This window comes from Cnephaeus nilssonii (assembly GCF_951640355.1).
Source record: "Cnephaeus nilssonii genome assembly, chromosome: 11".
Classification (NCBI taxonomy): Eukaryota; Metazoa; Chordata; class Mammalia; order Chiroptera; family Vespertilionidae; genus Cnephaeus; species Cnephaeus nilssonii.
In genome coordinates, this window is record NC_137082.1 from 89,204,456 (window position 1) to 89,221,789 (window position 17,334).

Genomic DNA, 17,334 nt, shown 5'->3' on the forward strand with positions numbered 1-17,334 from the left:
TGTCTCCTCCCAGGGCCCCATCAGCCTCTGCTTCGCAGTCCGGCAGGGCCCTCCCAGCAGGCGGCCTGGAGTGGGCGGGTCTCTGCTCCCAGTGCCATCCTGGCCCCCAGGCTGCATCCCCGCTAATTCCCTTTTGTTGTTGTTGTTAATCCTCATCAGAGGGTGTTTTCCCATTGACTTTTGAAAGTGGGAGGGAGGGAGAGGGGCAGGGAGAGAAACGTTGATGTGAGAGAGGCACATCGATTGGTTGCCTCCTGCAGGGCTGGGGATCGAGCCTGCAACTGAGGTACATGCCCTTGATCGGAGTTGAACCCGGGACCCTTCAGTCTGAAGGCCAATGCTTTATCCACTGAGCCAAACCGGCCTGGGCCCAGTAATTCCATGTTGATGATAAATGAATATTTGTGTTAGGCAAACCTACCCAGAGAGGTGTTTGGTTTTCTTGGACTCTTCCAATGTACACGCTCCATATTCAGTGTCCAGGATTCCACCATTCTCCACAGCGAGGGGGTGGCGTGGCCTGTTGGGTAAGATGTAGGATTTGGACCTTCAGCCTCTGGCTGCTGGTCACCGACGGGCCTCGCTTTTAAGTCAGGGGCCGTGTTCTCCGCTCTCACGCAGGCAGTTCATAGGAATCACGCTCTCAGAGCAGGTTACTCCAGATCGAAAGAGCGTCTTCATAGGTTCCAGAAGTTTCTGCCCGAGCTTCATTCTCTGCAGGCCCAGGAGACAATGTAGTGTCACCAGCCATTTGCACCTCCCACCTCTTACTCCCTGCATGTGGGGCCCATCCCCTTAGGCTGCTTCCTCTCACGGGCAGGACACGGGCAGGTCACACGTTTGCTCCAGGAAGAGGCTGACAGGTGATATCTTTGGCTCCATGTACAAAGCTCCTAAGGCTCCGGCTGCCCAGTCTGGGTCCGGTGCTCACCTGAGCCAGTTGCTCAGAGCTCCAGTTACTGCATCTGTCACAGCGCCGCCAGCTGGGTGGCCTGGGCCTCCCTCTGTAGGGTGATCGTGGGGCAATAGAAGGGCCACCTGACCAATCGCATCGCACCCACCTTGGCTGGCCTGGCACCAGTGCATGTCATAGTGTGGTTGTCCAGAAGGTCATCTGGACAGTCGTTCTACTGTTCGGTCGCTCAGTCAATTTGTATATTACACTTTTATTATTATAGACTAGAGGCTCGTCCCACGAAGATTCGTGCAATATGCCTTCCTTCCCCTGGCTGCCGGCACCGGTTTTCCTCCGGCACCCGGGACCCAGGCCTTCGCTCTGGCCGCCGCCTTCCGTCTTCACTCTGTCCGGCCGGAGCCTTCAGTCTTCTTCACTCCAGCCGGAGCGCCACTCCTGTAGCTCCCTCCGCCCCCCACCCTCCCCCTCATAGCAGGCGTCCTGCCCCACCTGGCCACTCTGTGCCTATGTATGCAAATTAACCCACCGGCTTTGTTGGGTTAATTTGCATACTCACTACTGATTGGCTGGTGGATGTCGTGGAGTTACAGTCAATTTGAATATTTCTCTTTTATTAGTGTAGATTCCTTTTAAGTGCTTTTGTAGATTGTGTATTGCAGATCTTCTCACAATGACGGTGACATATTTCAAACTAGAAGCAAAGCCAAAGGCAGTTTTTGGTTGTAACTTTTTTCTCTCTCTCCAAGATTATCCTGAAGGCAGTAATTCAAGTGATTATCTTGTTCAGACAACAACGTATCTTCCGGAAAACTTCACATACTCTCCATACCTCCCCTGCCCAGAAAAACTGCCTTACATGCGTAAGTGTCACTAATTTGACTTAACTGTTTGCTTGTATTATGATACAGTAATAAAAGCCACGTGATGTGAGCATGCCAGGCGCACATCGTTACTCTGGTGCTGATGCTCATACTGTGTTCAATTTATTTATTTATTTATTTTTGGTTAAGGATTTTTTTTGGAGAGGGAGGGGGATTGAAAAGCTAAAGAAAAAGCTTATCCCTTACCCAGAAGTAACCTCTATTGTGAGTTTGATGTGTTTTCTTACAGTTTATTTTAAAATTACTTAAAAAAAAAATTTCTCACCTGAGGATATGTTTATTGATTTTAGAGAGAGAGGAAGAGGGGGGGAGAGAGAGGGATAAACATCAATGTGAGAGAGTAACATCGACTAGTTACCTCCGTGTGTGCCCCGACCTGCTGGGTGTCCGATTAGGGATTGAACCTGCAACCTCAGTATGTGCCCTGACTGGGAATCGAACCTGCAACTTTTCAGTTTACGGGATGACAACTCCAACCAACTGAGCCACACCGGCCAGGGCTAAAATTACTTTCTATACAGATAGATGGCTGGATAGAAAACGAAAATGTTTCAAAGGTTTTAAGAATTTAAATAAATGGTTTTACACTACATTTCATTCTGTAAATTGCTTTTTTTACTTAATAATTTTTGAGAACTGTGCAGGTGGGTACATGTAGATCTGTGTCTTTCATTCACTGTTGTACAGTACGTCTTTGAATAAACGTACCTTGTATCGCATGCACCTTTCTCCCTGCTGATGACAGTCTAGGCTGTTTCCACGTTTTGCTCTCACCAAGCAGTGTGTGAGGAGCCCCAGGCTGATGTCTGTGCACATGTGTGTATGTGCTCGAGGGCCCCCACCCAGAGCGGAGTTGCTGGGTAGGCTGGCCTGGTTCTGTGCCAAAGCAGCTGTACCAGTTTATACCCCCATGCCCAGCACGAGGGGTGCCCCTTTGATTTCGATGGATTCTTTTTTAATTCCTGCTAATCTGCTAGATTAAAATGATACCTCATTGTTTCAGCTTTTGCTTTCCTCCACACTAGTGGGTTTAGGTAACTCGTCATGTGGTTCTGAGTGGTTTTGAATTTTCTGTCAGTCATGTTCCTTGTTAGTTTCTTGTTGGTTAATGAGACTTTTGTATTGATCACTGGGGGTTTTTCTTACATATTCTGGGAGTAACCTGTTGTCTGCTATCTGTGTTGTAACATCTTTCAGAGTCCCTGGGTTTCTTCATTTTGCGGATGAAGTTTATTTTACGACAGTTTAACATTATGATGCTTTCAAGTGTCTCAGTCACTTTAAGGTTTTTGCTTTTTGTGTGTGTGAAGAAAGCTTTCTGTACCCCATGCAAATACTCTCCTTTATTTCCTTCTAATACTTCTATAATTTTGTTTTTTAACTTTTGTGTATAGTATGAGGTGTAGAGATCAAGATATTGTATTTTAAATATATATATTCTTCAAAATTATGAAGACAATACATTACCACTACTAAAAAACATTACAATCACTCAGAAGCCACATGGCTATTATTTTGGCTTTTTTCCCCTTTGTATTCCTACCCCCCCCTTTTAAATATACTTTATACATAAAAGTTTATATCTTGATTTTTATATAACTAAAAATCTAAATTACTATATTTTTGAATTACCTGTATATGATTGTGTTCCAATGTCCTCTGTACCTAAGTGTGTGTGTTTTTTTTAATGTCTTTACCTGAGTTTACTGAGGAATTTAGCCTTTGTCTGCCATATTGGTAGGATTCTTTTCAATTTGTAGTTCATAGATATTATATACCTGTAATAAAAAGAAAGATTCCCCTTTTAATATCATCTAAGGCCATGGTTCTCAAACTTTGGCATGTGTCAGAATCCCCAGTTGGTCTTATAAAACGCAGACCGCTGAGCCCCACCCTCAGAGTTTCAGGTCAGCCCATCTGGGGTTCTCTGGGGTTCTCTGGGGTTCTCGTGTCTGACGGCTCCCAGGTGACCTGGATGCTAGTGACCCTTGGGCCACGTTTAGAGACCCGCTGACCTGGAGGTCTGGGTCTCCCTTCCGGCCGCACACAGCCTGAGGGCGTTCATGACTCTCAGGCCGACCCCTACGTTTCTGGCTTCGTTGATCTGACACAGGCCCGGGTATTTCTAGTAAAAAACCCTCAGGAGGTTCTGAGCGCACTGCCCCTTACTTCCTTACCACAGCCTTGGTTTTCTGAAAATGGATGTTTCTGTCTGCAGGGCTGAAAGCTCTGAGCAGTGCTCTGTGGAAATATTGATTACAGTAATTTCATTTGCATAATTCGCATATTCAAGGGCTTACAGCTTTTAGGAAATCTTCCCGTTGGGGGTTAGATGCCATTTTCATCTTCATCAGCACTTTGTGAGTGCTGATGAAACTGCGTAGAGCCGTGGTCGGCAAACTCATCAGTCAACAGAGCCAAATAGCAACAGTACGATTGAAATTTCTTTTGAGAGCCACATTTTTTAAACTTAAACTTCTTCAAAATAGACTCACCCAGGCCGTGGTATTTTGTGGAAGAGCCACACTCAAGGGGCCAAAGAGCCGCATGTGGCTCGCGAGCCGCAGTTTGCCGACCACGGGCCTAGAGCACTCCTGCCCCGCCTCCCGGGAGCGCCCTCCTGCAGCCCCAGCGCCCCATCCCTCAGCTCCGCACTGCCTTTCCCGGCGTGGCTCTGTCTGTTGTTCTGAGTCTTTTAATCTTCGGTGTTGAACGTATTACATATGCCTCCTTTCCCCCCATTAACCTCTTCCAGCCCGCTCCCCCCCTCCCCCAGGCCTCACCCCCCCATTGTCCGTGTCCGTGGGTGATGCATAGACGCCGACAAGCTCATTGGTTGATCTCTTCCCGCCCGCCCTCCCCGCCTTCCCTCTGAGGTTCGGCAGTCTGTCCGTGCTTCTGTGGCTCTGGGTCTATTTTGTTCCTCAGTTTATTTGGTTCATTATCCCTGCATGTCTTGGTGCCGCTGACCCTTACCTCTGCTTGTCTCAGTCTTTTTATTTTATTTTAATAATTATTTATTGTTGAAAGTATTACATATGTCCCCCTTTCCCCCCCATTGCCCTCTCCCACCCTCAGTCTTTTTTTTTTTTTTTAAATATGTTTTTATTGATTTCAGAGAGAGGAAGGAATAGGAGAATCATTAATCGGCTGCCTCCTGCACGCCCCCTCCTGGGGATGGAGCCCGAAACCCGGGCATGTGCCCTGACCGGGAATCAAACCCTGACCTCCTGGTTCACAGATCGACACTCAGTCACTGAGCCAGGATGGCTGGGCTGCTTCTCTGTCCTGCATTCTTCTACAGGAGAGGGCCGCACTCGTCTGGCCAGCTACCTCCTCACACCAGGCCTCCTCATGGGCAGCCGGTTTGAGTCCAGCACCCATCGCTTGTCCACTTGGCTGTGGCCACAGTGATGGGCTTATTGGGCAGGAAACATGGCCCCGGCCAGGTCACTCCTGGGGAAGGGGCGGGGGCTCAGCCAGCACCGTGAGGCTCCTGCCGAGAGCGCCCTGCTCGGCCCTCAGGAGGCCCCTTCACTAGCGAATCTTTGCAGAGGGGCCTCCGTTGGCCGTGTGCGAAGTCTGGGATCACATATCGACTTCCGAGCGTTGCAAGGATGAACAGCAGCACAGCGCTTGAAGCCTAGCTGAAGTTAATTCTCCTCCCGTCTTTGAATGGTGTAGTCAGGCTGGGTAGTGATCACGGGAATGAGAAACCTGGGAGATATGTGTAGAGTCGGAGAGTTTTATAGTTGGCTCTGCATCCTTAAATTTGTTTAATTAACAAGGTTACTCCCCAGCGATGACAGATCCAGCATAATAAAATTCCCGAGTGTAAAATCTTATTATAATATCACAAAAATAATTGAATACGATACCTCCCCAAATAATAGTTATAGGAAGTTCTGCGTAAGAATAAGATCTACTTAGATGAAAACCATTCAAGTGTGAATGGTACTTCATTTTCTTAACAATCACCAAAAGTGAAGTTAAGGCTTAAAACTGGTGAGCTTGATTATTTAGCTGTAACTTCTTTTTTGCTTTTTCTCTAGTGAAGCGATGAGACTTTCCATGGCATTATCATAAAGATAAAATTTGAAGTTTCCAATAGGAATTCAGATAAAACTGATTTCATGGATTTCAGCAATATTTTATATTCAGCCAATTACACCATACAGTCTATTTTAATGTGATTATTTATACAATCTGAGTGAATACTCCTTGTTACGTTAGCACTTACAGATTCTCCAGATGGCAAATACACGTTCATTTAAAATGCAATTTATGTGATACTCTCTGTGCTAACAAACTGAAATAGAAATTTCACCTTTCTTAGAGCTAATAGGCAGTGCCTGCTTAGCATGGATGGGTGCTTTGCTTTTTCTGGGTGAGGTAGAGGTGGGAAGTGCCAGTTGGGCAGTTTGCATTAAAATAAACATAGGCTGACCTGTGATTTTCCTGTCTTTTAATTCTTATTCCAATAGAACATGTTTGCAGTGGCTTTTCTATTCTGTCCTTCTGTTTGTGGAATAGCTCCTTTATGGGTTAAACTGGATAGTTTCTATAGTTGCTAGTTTTCTTTCTTTTTTAAAAATACACTTTTATTGATTTCAGAGAGGAAGGGAGAGGAAGAGAGAGATAGAAACATCAATGATGAGAGAGATTCATTGATTGGCTGCCTCCTGCACGCCCCACACTGGAGATCGAGCCCGTAGCTCAGTGGTCAGCAAACCGCGGCTCTCGAGCCACATGCGGCTCTTTGGCCCCTTGAGTGTGGCTCTTCCACAAAATACCAGTGCGGTTGAAAGTTCGTGGCCCATGCGCAGAAGTCGGTTTTCGGCCTGGGCGAGTCTATTTTGAAGAAGTGGCGTTAGAACACTCAAGGGGCCAAAGAGCCGCCCTGTGGCTCGCGAGCCGCGGTTTGCCGAACGCTGCCATAGCTCGTAACCCGGGCGTGTGCCCTGACCAGGAATCAAACTGTGACCTCCTGGTTCCTAGGTCGATGCTCAACCACTGAGCCACACCAGCCAGACACGCCTTTTCAACATAACAAAAGCTACAAGGACGTTTTCAGATGAGTTTAAATCAAATGAAAATCAGCCCAGAGGGAAAAGGTTAGCAGATAAACTCCAGGAACTCAAATCACGATCAATGTAACAAACCTCAGGCACACAGTGCTTGTTGACCGGGGTCCTGGGAGTCGCTTGGGAGTCAACAGCGGTTGCGCAGAGGCTGCCCACGCAGCGGGCTGGGCCCTGTTGGTCGTAGGGGCAGGAGGAGAAAGCGAAACATGACCTCGGGTGTACCAGCTGGGGCAGTCAGGGTTATTGTGTAAGGAAGGGAGCTAGAGGGCACTCCGTTCCCGAAGGGAAAGGCGATTGCAGAGAGAGGGCCCTGGAGGTGGGGAAGGGGCGGTGTCACAGCACCGGAGGGAGGCTCCGTGTCCGGGATGGAGAGGGTCCCCTGTGACGAGGCGGGTGCAGTGGGGCGGGAGGGAGATAAGCTGGGCAGGGAACGGAAGGGCCTTGTACGGGACTAAGGCCCAGCGATGGCGAACCTATTTCTGATGACACACGGCCGCATGCCGAGGATGAAACATTTGCTGCTCCTGAGGATGGAACATTTGCGACTAGAGTCTTGGAGTTAGTTTTTTCCTCAAAGTGACACACCACCCGAGTGATGCTCAGTTTGTTGGCGAAGTGTGACACACCAAGCTCAAAAGGTTGCCCATCACTGGACTCACTAAGCAGTCCCAGGGCTTTGTGGGTTCCGTGGCTCCCTAGGCAGCCACGCGGGGGGCTCCCGAGGGAGTGGCGCCCCGAGTGCGTAGGCATCGGGCTGAGCTGCGGCCTTGTCTTCATCTCTTCACCCTTCATCTGAGGGTGCGGATCTAAGGTGAGGGTGCGGAGCTTCCAAAGGCCCAGGGGCAAACAAGGAGAAAACAAACAAACAAACAGAAACCCCCCTGCTCTGGGGAGTGGGACACGCATGAGCTCTAAGTAGATGGATGATTGATTCGGATGGTACTTCAGAAAGATGGTACCCCTTCTGAGAAGTTGGAAACGGACGGAAATGGGGAAATGCTGGAATCTGGAAGACCCATGAGGAGCCGACCGTAGGGGGCCGAGAGGAATGACGGGGGCATGTGCCAGGCGGTGGCGTTGGAGAGAGGAGGAGGTTGTTGGCCAGATGGGGTGACCGACCGAGGGATCAGGGTTACTCTCCCGGTTTCTGGCTCGGTGACCGGGAACTGAAACAAATAATGCAGGATCAGCATCACGTTCGGAGAACGGGGAAGTCCATGAGTTCGGTGCTGGGCCTGTTTTGTTTAAAGCCCAAGAGAGTTAACTTGAGGTCTGAATCTCATCGGAGGGGCTTGAGCTGGAAATGAGAGGAAGTGAGACCAGGAGGAGGCTGAGAGGTGGTCCCTGGGGGACATCAGTCAGGGGGATGGAGGAATCGGAGAACATGGTCCCGGAAGCCAGCGAGGAAAGCACTCCCAGGAGAGAGTGTTCCATCGTGTCATGTACCCCAAAGGAAGCAGGTGGAGGGAGCCACCGGAAAGCCACTGAACTTGGCAGGTAGACAGTGAATGGGAACCTCAGCGAGCTCAGTGGCAGTAGAGTGGTGGGTAAGAAGCACAATACACTGTCCTGGGAAGTGACTCAGAAATATGTAAAAACTAATTGGTTAAAAAAAAAGTTTGCCGGAAAAAGCAAGGAGAATGGGGGTAAGGAACCCGTGGAAGGGGGGCGGGGTTTAAGGAAAGAACAGTGTAGGAAGAGAGGACTTGAGTGTTAGGTGTTGTGGAAAGAAACTTCGGAGAGACAAGACCTGGGAATAAGAGGGGGCATACGGGAAGGGTCCTCGGAGCCACATCTGGAGGGAATGCCAGGAAACAGATGTGCTCAGGATGAAGAATGAGCTTTGGGAAGTAGTGGGGACACCACCTCCTCAGAGGCAAGGGCACAGTTATTTGGAGATGCTGTGGAGAAAAGAGGGGGTTCGTGCCTGTTGCTCTCATGTTTGTGGTAAAGTAGGAGGCCTTGCACATATGCGGGGCGACCAAGAAGGACCGTGCCTCTGGAAAGGGAGGAGTGAATATTTAAGTTGTAGGGAGATGAGAAGTGGAGTCAACTGATCATGAACTAAAAGGCGACTAGCCAAGAGACCCCCCCTCGACCACCCCCGTGACGTCACAATGCACACACAATGTGACGGCTGTTTTGGTTGATAGCTTACTATGTTCAAAGCAACATGGTAGATCCTGTCACCCACATGATGGGGTTAACCTGTGTGTGTCAGTGGTATTTTTGGGGTGGAGAATTCAAACTTGGAAAGTTGTGGATCAGGTGTGGCAGGTCAGGAGCAGGGAGGAAGTGTGAGTGTGTGCAGGTGTACAGGTGTGTCTTAATCCAGCAGGTTCAGTGTCTGGGGAAGGCCGCCTTCCTAGCTCACAGGTGGCCTGGTCAGGGCACGTGCCCGGGTTGCGGGCTTCATTCCAGCAGGGGGTGGGCAGGAGGCAGCCGATCAATGATTCTCTCTCATCATTGATGTTTCTCTTGCTCTCCCTTCCTCTCTGAAATAAAATATATATATATATATATATATATATATATATATATATATATTAAAAAAAGAATTACATTTTAATAGAAAACACTGTCCTATGGTTTGGGCCCGCACATACCTAGCAGACCCCAGACCCATTTAGGTCCCGCATCCCAAAGTGGGAGGCGTTGTGGCATGCCTTGCAAATTCAGCATTAGGCTTACATTCTTTTTAAAATATATTTTATTGATTTTTTACAGAGAGGAAGGGAGAGGGAGAGAGAGTTAGAAACATCGATGAGAGAGAAACATCGACCAGCTGCCTCCTGCACACCCCCTATTGGGGACGTGCCCGCAACCAAGGTACATGCCCTTGACCGGAATCGAACCTGGGACCTTTCAGTCCGCAGGCCGACGCTCTATCCACTGAGCCAAACCGGTTAGGGCATAGGCTTACATTCTTGAAAGCATAATCTCATCTATAAGCGCCCATGTCTGTAGAGCCGATTTAACGATCTCATGTATACACACACCCGGGGAACGTTCAGCATGAGGAACCGACAGCCCATGGCCTGCCCTGCCCGCGTGCAGCTCGGTTCGTTATTCTTGCCCCCAACAGAGCAGGTGGGCCCCCAGGCCTTGTTGCCAGGACTGACAGGGAGCTGACCGTGACCTTCCTTCCCCCACTTCGCCCTCCAGCTGACTGGCAGCCCCCTTTTTCTTCGCGCTCCCAGCTCTCCTGCTCGCCCCTTTCTGTCCCCGGCCGAGCTTCCCAATGGCGAGCGAGGCTTTGATCAACGACATTCTTTACATTTCTGTGCGGATGGACTTCCCGGCTGCGTGAATGGATTCCAGCCAACATGTTTATTCTTTTCATCTCTGATTGCAAAAGGAGCGCACGTGTTCTCACTGGAAAACCTCGGCTCTAGCGCCGACGGACGGAGAGTGGGAGTTCTCCGTGGAGCTGGGATCCTCGCTCTCCCGTTGCCCTTGACCTCTCCGCAGGCTGCAGTGAAGGGGGCCCGGCTGATGGCTTGCTTCTCAGTCAAGGGGGCTGTGTCCTCTCCCGCCTGTAACCACTGGAGTGCTGGCCGGGGTGCAACCTGAAGGGGAAGCCCCCCACGTGCAGGAGGTGAAAGAAGCCTTCGTGGGTGCAGTGGAGAGGACCCCACGTCCTCCCTCTCCTGACCACAGGCTCACCTTGAGGGATTCTCTCTACTGGGGACACCACCAGTTCTTCTGCTCAGGGCCTCTTCCTGGCCACCTCCTATAGGCGCTCTTTCCCTCCCTTCCCTTCCTGTGAACTGGATCTTCACTTTAACCAGCCCCCCCCCCCCCACCTCCCCCCCATGAATGAGTGTCGATTCTTTCTGTTCTCTCTCTCTGTGATTGCCCCTCCACTGTTCCCGTTCCCCCGATCCAGAAAAAAACGTTGCTGTTACCTCTGGCATGCCAACCTCATGCCACTGGGCCATGTTGGGCCTTCAGCCAGCAAGCGGCTAGGGTTGCAGAGCGAAGAGCAGCAAGCACAGAGGAAAGCGGCTGAGGGGCTCCGAGGCAGGTGTGGGGTGGCAGCCAGGAGCGAGTGATGGACATGGAGGTCCTGGTCACGGAGGAGCAAGATGCAGGGCTCCCTCTTCCCTCGCCAGCGCACGGCTGGGCAAGAGGAACGTTAAACTGCAAATGATACCCGAGAAACCCTAACAGTCACGATGATTACAGCTGTTGAAGCAATAAAGCTGGGAAAAAGGCCCCCCAAATTGGCTTAACAGTGCATACAGAACACCAGCTTCAGTGACTTATCTGAGCTGCATATCATTTAGCCTAATTACTGTCATTTTAGCAATCAAGCATACCATTCAGTGCATCAGATTTATTTGTGTGAATTTCAGTTGATTGCAGGGCCAGATTTTGTATTTGGCTCTAAAAGACCACAAACATTGTCAGCGGAACAGGCAGGCGGAAGATTGCGAATTTTTTCCTAGTTTACTCTGTGAAACCCAGGCATCTGCATTTTATTTTTTATCTTTTGTTTTGTTTTTAATCCTCACCCGAGGATATTTTTCCATTGATTTTTTCATAGAGAGTGGAAGAGAGAAGGAAAGACAGAGAGGAACATCAATGTGAGAGAAACTCATGGATTGGTTGCCTCCTGCACATGCCTCGACCAGGGCCCGGGCCGGGGAGGAGCCTGCAACCGAGGTACATGCCCTTGACCGGAATCGAACCCGGGACTCTTTGGTCCACAGTCCGACCAGGCATTTGCACTTTAGAATACTTCTTCCCAGCACGCCTCCGTGCTTCGGGGAAGCCACTGATGAAGAGGGGGTTAGGGGGAGAGGCAGCTGAGGAGCAGAAGCGGGGAATGGGGCTCCCCCGAGCGGAACTGCGTGCTTTACGTTGTGAAATCCTGGCCGCTGAGGCGCAGAAATGGGAACCTCAGCATTTGTTGATTTCTGTTTTGTGAGATGAGGAGGCTGGGAAGAGCTCAGCTCTTCGTTTTGTGTTTAAGGGAATGAAAATGATTTTCTGTCTAAGATTATTCCTCTTTCAGTGGTTTACACGAGAAAACCTAGTAGGAGAGACACCTTCGGTCATAGCGGATCTGTGGGATCTGTGGTAGGTGCTCAACATAAACTTGGAGCCCAGCCGGGGTGGCTCAGTGGTTGAGTGTCGAGCCAGGCACCAAGAGGTCGCTGGTTCAATACCTGGTCAGGGCACATGCCTGGGCTGCAGGCTCAATCCCCGGTTGGGGGCATGCAGAAGGCAGCAGGCCGATGTTTCTCTCTCTCTCTCCCTCTCCCTTCTTCTCTCTCTAAAATAAATAAAAACATATTAAAAAATAAATTTGCAAAATTACACACTGGCCAGTGTGGCTCAGTTGGTTGGGCATCGTCCCATGCACCAAAAGGTTTCCTGTTTGATCCCTGGTCAGGGCACATGCCCAGCCAGGTTGTGGGCTCGATCCCCTGTAGGAGACAGCCGATCAGAGTTTGCTCTCACGTGGATGTTTCTCTCTCTCTTCCTCTCCCTTCCTCTCTTTCTAAAAATAAAATAAAAATCTTTAAAAAAATGTGCCAAATTGTGTTTGCAGACTTTCTCTCTTAAAAATGACAGTAATAGTAGCTGACAGTTGTGAGTGTGTACCTGTGTGCTGACACTCACTAGGTCCTTCACACTCTGTTTCATCTCATGGGTACAGCCCCTTCGGGAGGCAGGCATTACCATCGCCGTTTACCCACGGGGAAACCGAGGCACAGGGAAGCCAAATAATTTCTCCAATCGACAGCTTCTGGTCAGTCTGACTGCTTCAGTAATTGCCTCTTTTGTGCTGCCATTGTGTCCCCTACGTTGACTGTGTTGAAATTAAACATAACGTTTCAATACCTGACTAGCTGTTAAATTGCAAATGTGCAAAGTTGTCAAGACTTGCAAACGCTTCCCAAAGGCTATGAAAATATTCACTACTCGAAACCAAAAAGTTAAAAATGTTGATTATTTTTAGGTCGATGTACTAACGGTAATGATCGTGTGACCATATATAATTTATCATGCAAACTAAAATTGAAAGGGGGTGATATTAGCAACTGTGTGGTGTTAACAGGAACAGACCATACTGTTCTGGCAACTAAGTTATGCCGCTCACCCTACCGATGGCTGGCTTGTCCTCCTTCATCTCTGAGGCAAAAAAATACTAAAACCATTCCTCATGTTCTTGACCTTCCAGGGGGATTTCTCCACGTCAACGTGAGTGAAGTCAGTTTTGATGAAATTCATCAACGCTTCTCCAAGGACTTAGATATTGAGCCGGGAGGACACTGGAGACCGAAGGACTGCCAGCCCAGGTGGAAGGTGAGGCGCCGGGTCTCATGAGCAAGGCTGCCGCCCTCCGAGGGGCCGTGTGCTCGATTCCGAATTCCCAGTGAAGTAGCTTTGGGTCTGGATGGATTGCAGAAATCAGCACTTCTACATTTAGCACATCGGTGTTCACAGTTCCCCGCGATTTAACAGTGGGACTCAGGAGGACTCTCCCTGCACCTGCGCATGGACGAAGTCACGTGTTCTCAGTCTTAGAGACCCGTGGCAGTTCTGTTCTGTCTGCAAGGGGCCGTGGTTGCTCTGCCTCCTGCACCACCTGCCCCTCGTGCTTACTGACCCCGAGGCACGGCCCCGCCAGGTCCCGGAGCCGGTGCCAGCGCGTGGGGAGGGTAGTACCGTCCTGGTTTCCACTTGGGTCCAACATGGGGGTTTTCAAGCTCTGTTCCCCCGAGCCCAGAATTCTAAAGAGGCAACCCGGAGGTCCCTGAGAGACAGAATGTAGAGGGTTGGGCCCTTCACCTCTGTTTCAGAAGGCAGAGCCCAAACCTCTTTTTAAATAGATTTTTATTGATTTCAGAGAGGAAGGGAGAGGGAGAGAGAGAGAAACATCAGTGATGAGAGAGAATCATGGATCGGCTGCCTCCTGCACGCCCCCACACTGGGGATCAAGCCTGCAACCCGGGCCTGTGCCCTGACTGGGGGTTGAACTGTGACCTTCTGGTTCATAGGTCGAGCCAGAGTACAAACTTTTTGTCTCGTTGTTATGTTGGAATTCTACTTAATGTTTTTGAAAAACTGTAAGAGGGAGAGCCGGCCTCTGCTGCTTAAACACACTGTAATAGGAAACCATGGAGAGCAAGCACCGACTTGCTCTGAACACTATGAAATTGGTTAAATGCTCAGCCATGTGATGTTTTTATGGTTGAAGAGGAAGTGGTATTGACGCAAGTCAACTGGAAACTACGTATGATTAAATCCCATGTGGTGTCCTAAAGGACTGTGATGTCACCTTAATCTGGGAGTGGTTTTCAACTTCTCTTCTGAAATCTCAGTATTCTGCTGAAATGTTTGTGGGGGTTTTGGTGTACAAAAACAATATCACTGCTGGGAAGGCGAGTTCTGTGCTGGTAAGCTTATGATGAAAGTCCTTTACTTAATTGGCCTTGAGCTCTTCGTGTTTGGGGGATGTGTCTCTTTTATATCTGTACTCCTAAACTTGGGGCATGGTGTCCTATCCGGCGTGGGCAAAAGTAGGTTTACAGTTGGGAGTCTGCGAAACAGGGTTTATTCTTGTATTACTATGAATTCTTGTGTTATTAGTATGACAGCCGTAACCTACTTTTCCCCACCCCGCATATGGCAAGCACTAAGCCCAGCTTTGTTGCATTGAGTTTATGGGACAAGCAAATGCCTCGTTCGGTTGGAAGGCTGCCTAAAGGAATTCCGGCACAAATTTTGGTGAAGCATTCTATTATACTAATTGTCCTATGCTATTTTCCAGACCAGGTTTGGTTAATAGATGAATCTTTCCATATTTCGTGATTGGTTTTCCTCCCATTGTATATATAATGTGGCCCACTTTCTATGGCTCCCGCCTTTTAAACATGTCTTGGGCAAACGCGTTGTTCTTCTGACTTGGGTGAGGACTGTGTTTGTTGGATGCTATGAAGGCGAGCGCACTCCGTCGCAGGCTGTGGGTTAGCAGGGAGGGGGTCCGCACACATACACGCGTGTGGGCTCGGGGCGGCCCTCGGTGTGTGCTGTGTGGCGTCGCAGGGGGTCCTTTGGGGTCAGAAAGACGAAGTATTCCTGTCTGTTCTCCAGTGCTCCACATCAGGCCGTTCCTGTAGCCCATTTAAATGGACTTCAAATGCCATGGTTTGTTTTCTTCTCACTTCCCAGCAGACGGGTGGACGCACATAGGGAGTTTGGACCTAGAGGTTTTAGCAGGCTGTCCGTGTTGTCCCCGCGGACCGGCGGACAGCAGTTCTGAAAGTGGAGTTCCTAGGAGCAAGCGAGCTGAGGGATCCGGACATCAGCTTGTTTATTTAGGAGCCGCACGGTGAGGCTGCTTTCGTTTCAGCTTGGCGCAGATCCTGCTGAGAATACAGCCTCTGGTTCCGAGGCATTCGGCTAACGGCGCGGGAGGACGTTCGGGGACCACTCAGAGGTGGCCTGTCCTTGCCATCGTTAGTTAGTTAAGTGACCCCTGCTCCCTGCGAGTTACATTCGAATAGTGTCCCATTCGAGCCTGGCCACAGAGCTGAGGGGACGGGGAGAGCAGAAAAAAACAGATTTATGGTGAACATTGCTACTCACTTGATTCTTAACATTTGAGGTCCTTTACAAAAAAACATGTAAAAAGTCAATTAGCTAACGGCGAGTTCATGGAGCTGAGCTCTCAAACCAGTGATTTCAGCCGTTGCTGGCCCAGCTGAGCAGTGCGGGCTCGAGCGGCAGGCCCAGCACAGGCGGATGCTGTCTGTACAGGAGATGGGAGATGGGGTGCGCCTGGGACACGGCCTTTCCACTCGGGGGCAGGGCGGGCCGGGCGACGTGGTCTGAACCCTACAGGCTCGAGGGCCAGGCAGCTGCCGGAAGCTGTCATCTCCCAGAGGCCCGGGGTCCCCGTGCCAGTCCCAGGCTCCTCGGTGGGTCCTGGCCACCGGCCTCCGAGCCGCCTGGGGTTTGGTAATAACGAGACTGCGGCCCTCCGTCCCAGGCAGCCCGGTTCTGGGTGGGAAGGGCCTAGAGCTGCTTTCCTATCAAGTGCCTCCTGTTTGAGGAGCCCTGGAGGCACTGGGACACGGAGGAGGAGGAGGCGATGGACCTGAATGAGGGGGGATGAGGGGCAGGTGGCTGGCACCTCTCAGGGGCAGGTGTGGGCCGTGCCCTCTAGGCCACCGCAGCTGGGACTGCTGCGAGTTTAGAAGTAGGACGCAAACAGGTGGGGACAGCTGTGCACGCGTCGCTTCCTGGCACAGGAGTAAACAGGGAAGAAAAACAGAGGCTCGGACGCGTAAGGTCCGCGGTTTTGGTGGGAGGGGCTGAAGGGGTAATTGTGCTTGAACGAGGGGTGCGGAGTCATGAGTGAGGAAGTGTTTGCGGGAGGGAATGAGCAGATGTTCCCTGTTGCCGCCAAAGATGCACCCGCAGGCCGGGCTCACCCGCAAGTCAGGGCCCAGCTAAGGGAACGTCCCGAACCAAGGCTGTGAGCGCCTGAGATAACGGATCTCAGAACACGGAGATCTTTCTCGAGGCAATAAATTGTAAACCATCGGGAACGTCAGTCCACCGCCGTGAGAAGGGACCGGCTGAGGGAAATGTTAAGACTCTGTTCAGCTTTATTTTAACAAAAACTTCGCTTTGGGCACACCATTCATATTCAGTTATTTTTCAAAACTGTCTCATTTCTTTGCTATTAAAACAACAGTTTTGCTTATTTGAATTTGCCGGGACACTTAGGACATTCTCAGATTCCTCATAAGATTAAAGACAGAAACAACCCTTGATATTTGAAATGCCTCATTGAAGAAATGACTGCATCAAGGGCTGTGACTTTACCGTTGTTTATTCTATGTTTAACTCATCACTCAGCCTAATTGTATTTAAGTGATATGGACTTTTAGAAATATGGACTCTGGAGCCATTCCATAGCCTCTCCCTTATATCTGTAACTCGCCTTAACGGCTCTTATAGCCCATTGACGCCATGTCTGATGCAGCCAGCTGTGGCTCCTTCAGAACCGGGACCAGCTTCCTTATTTCAGTAGAAGTCTCCACCCTGCTGCACTTCAGAGAAGGTCTGTGGTGGGGACTGGCACTCACTGTCTCATTCCTTTCTCTCTTATCTTTATACTAGAGGCCTGGTGCACGGAGATTCGTGCAATAGTTCTTCCTTCCCCTGGCTGCCAGCACCAGTTTTCCTCCAGTACCCGGGACCCAGGCCTTCACTCTGGCTGCTGCCTTCAGTCATCGCTCCGGCCGGAGAGCCGCTCCTGTAGCTCCCTCCACCCCCACCCTCCCCTCATAGCAGGCATCCCGCCTTGCCTGGCCACTCTGCGCCTGCATGCATGCTGCCCAGAGGCCCGGAGCAGCTGGGGGGCGGGGCCACCACAATCTTTGTTGGGTTAATTTGCATACTTACTCCTGATTGGCTGGTGGGAGTC

At 50.2% G+C, this 17,334-nt stretch overlaps 1 protein-coding gene across 2 annotated transcripts in view; it reads left to right on the top strand.

Moving 5' to 3' along the window:
- Positions 1-17,334, top strand: part of B4GALT6 (beta-1,4-galactosyltransferase 6) — a 51,955-nt gene that overhangs the window by 22,178 nt on the left and 12,443 nt on the right. The window contains exons 3-4 of one of the 2 annotated variants that reach the window (XM_079783706.1): positions 1,663-1,776; positions 13,075-13,199. In XM_079783706.1, coding sequence (XP_079639832.1) covers positions 1,663-1,776; positions 13,075-13,199 — 239 coding nt within the window. Of the gene's footprint in view, positions 1-1,662; positions 1,777-13,074; positions 13,200-14,260; positions 14,294-17,334 lie in introns of those variants that run through there. The other variant, XM_079783707.1, reaches the window with a different exon arrangement.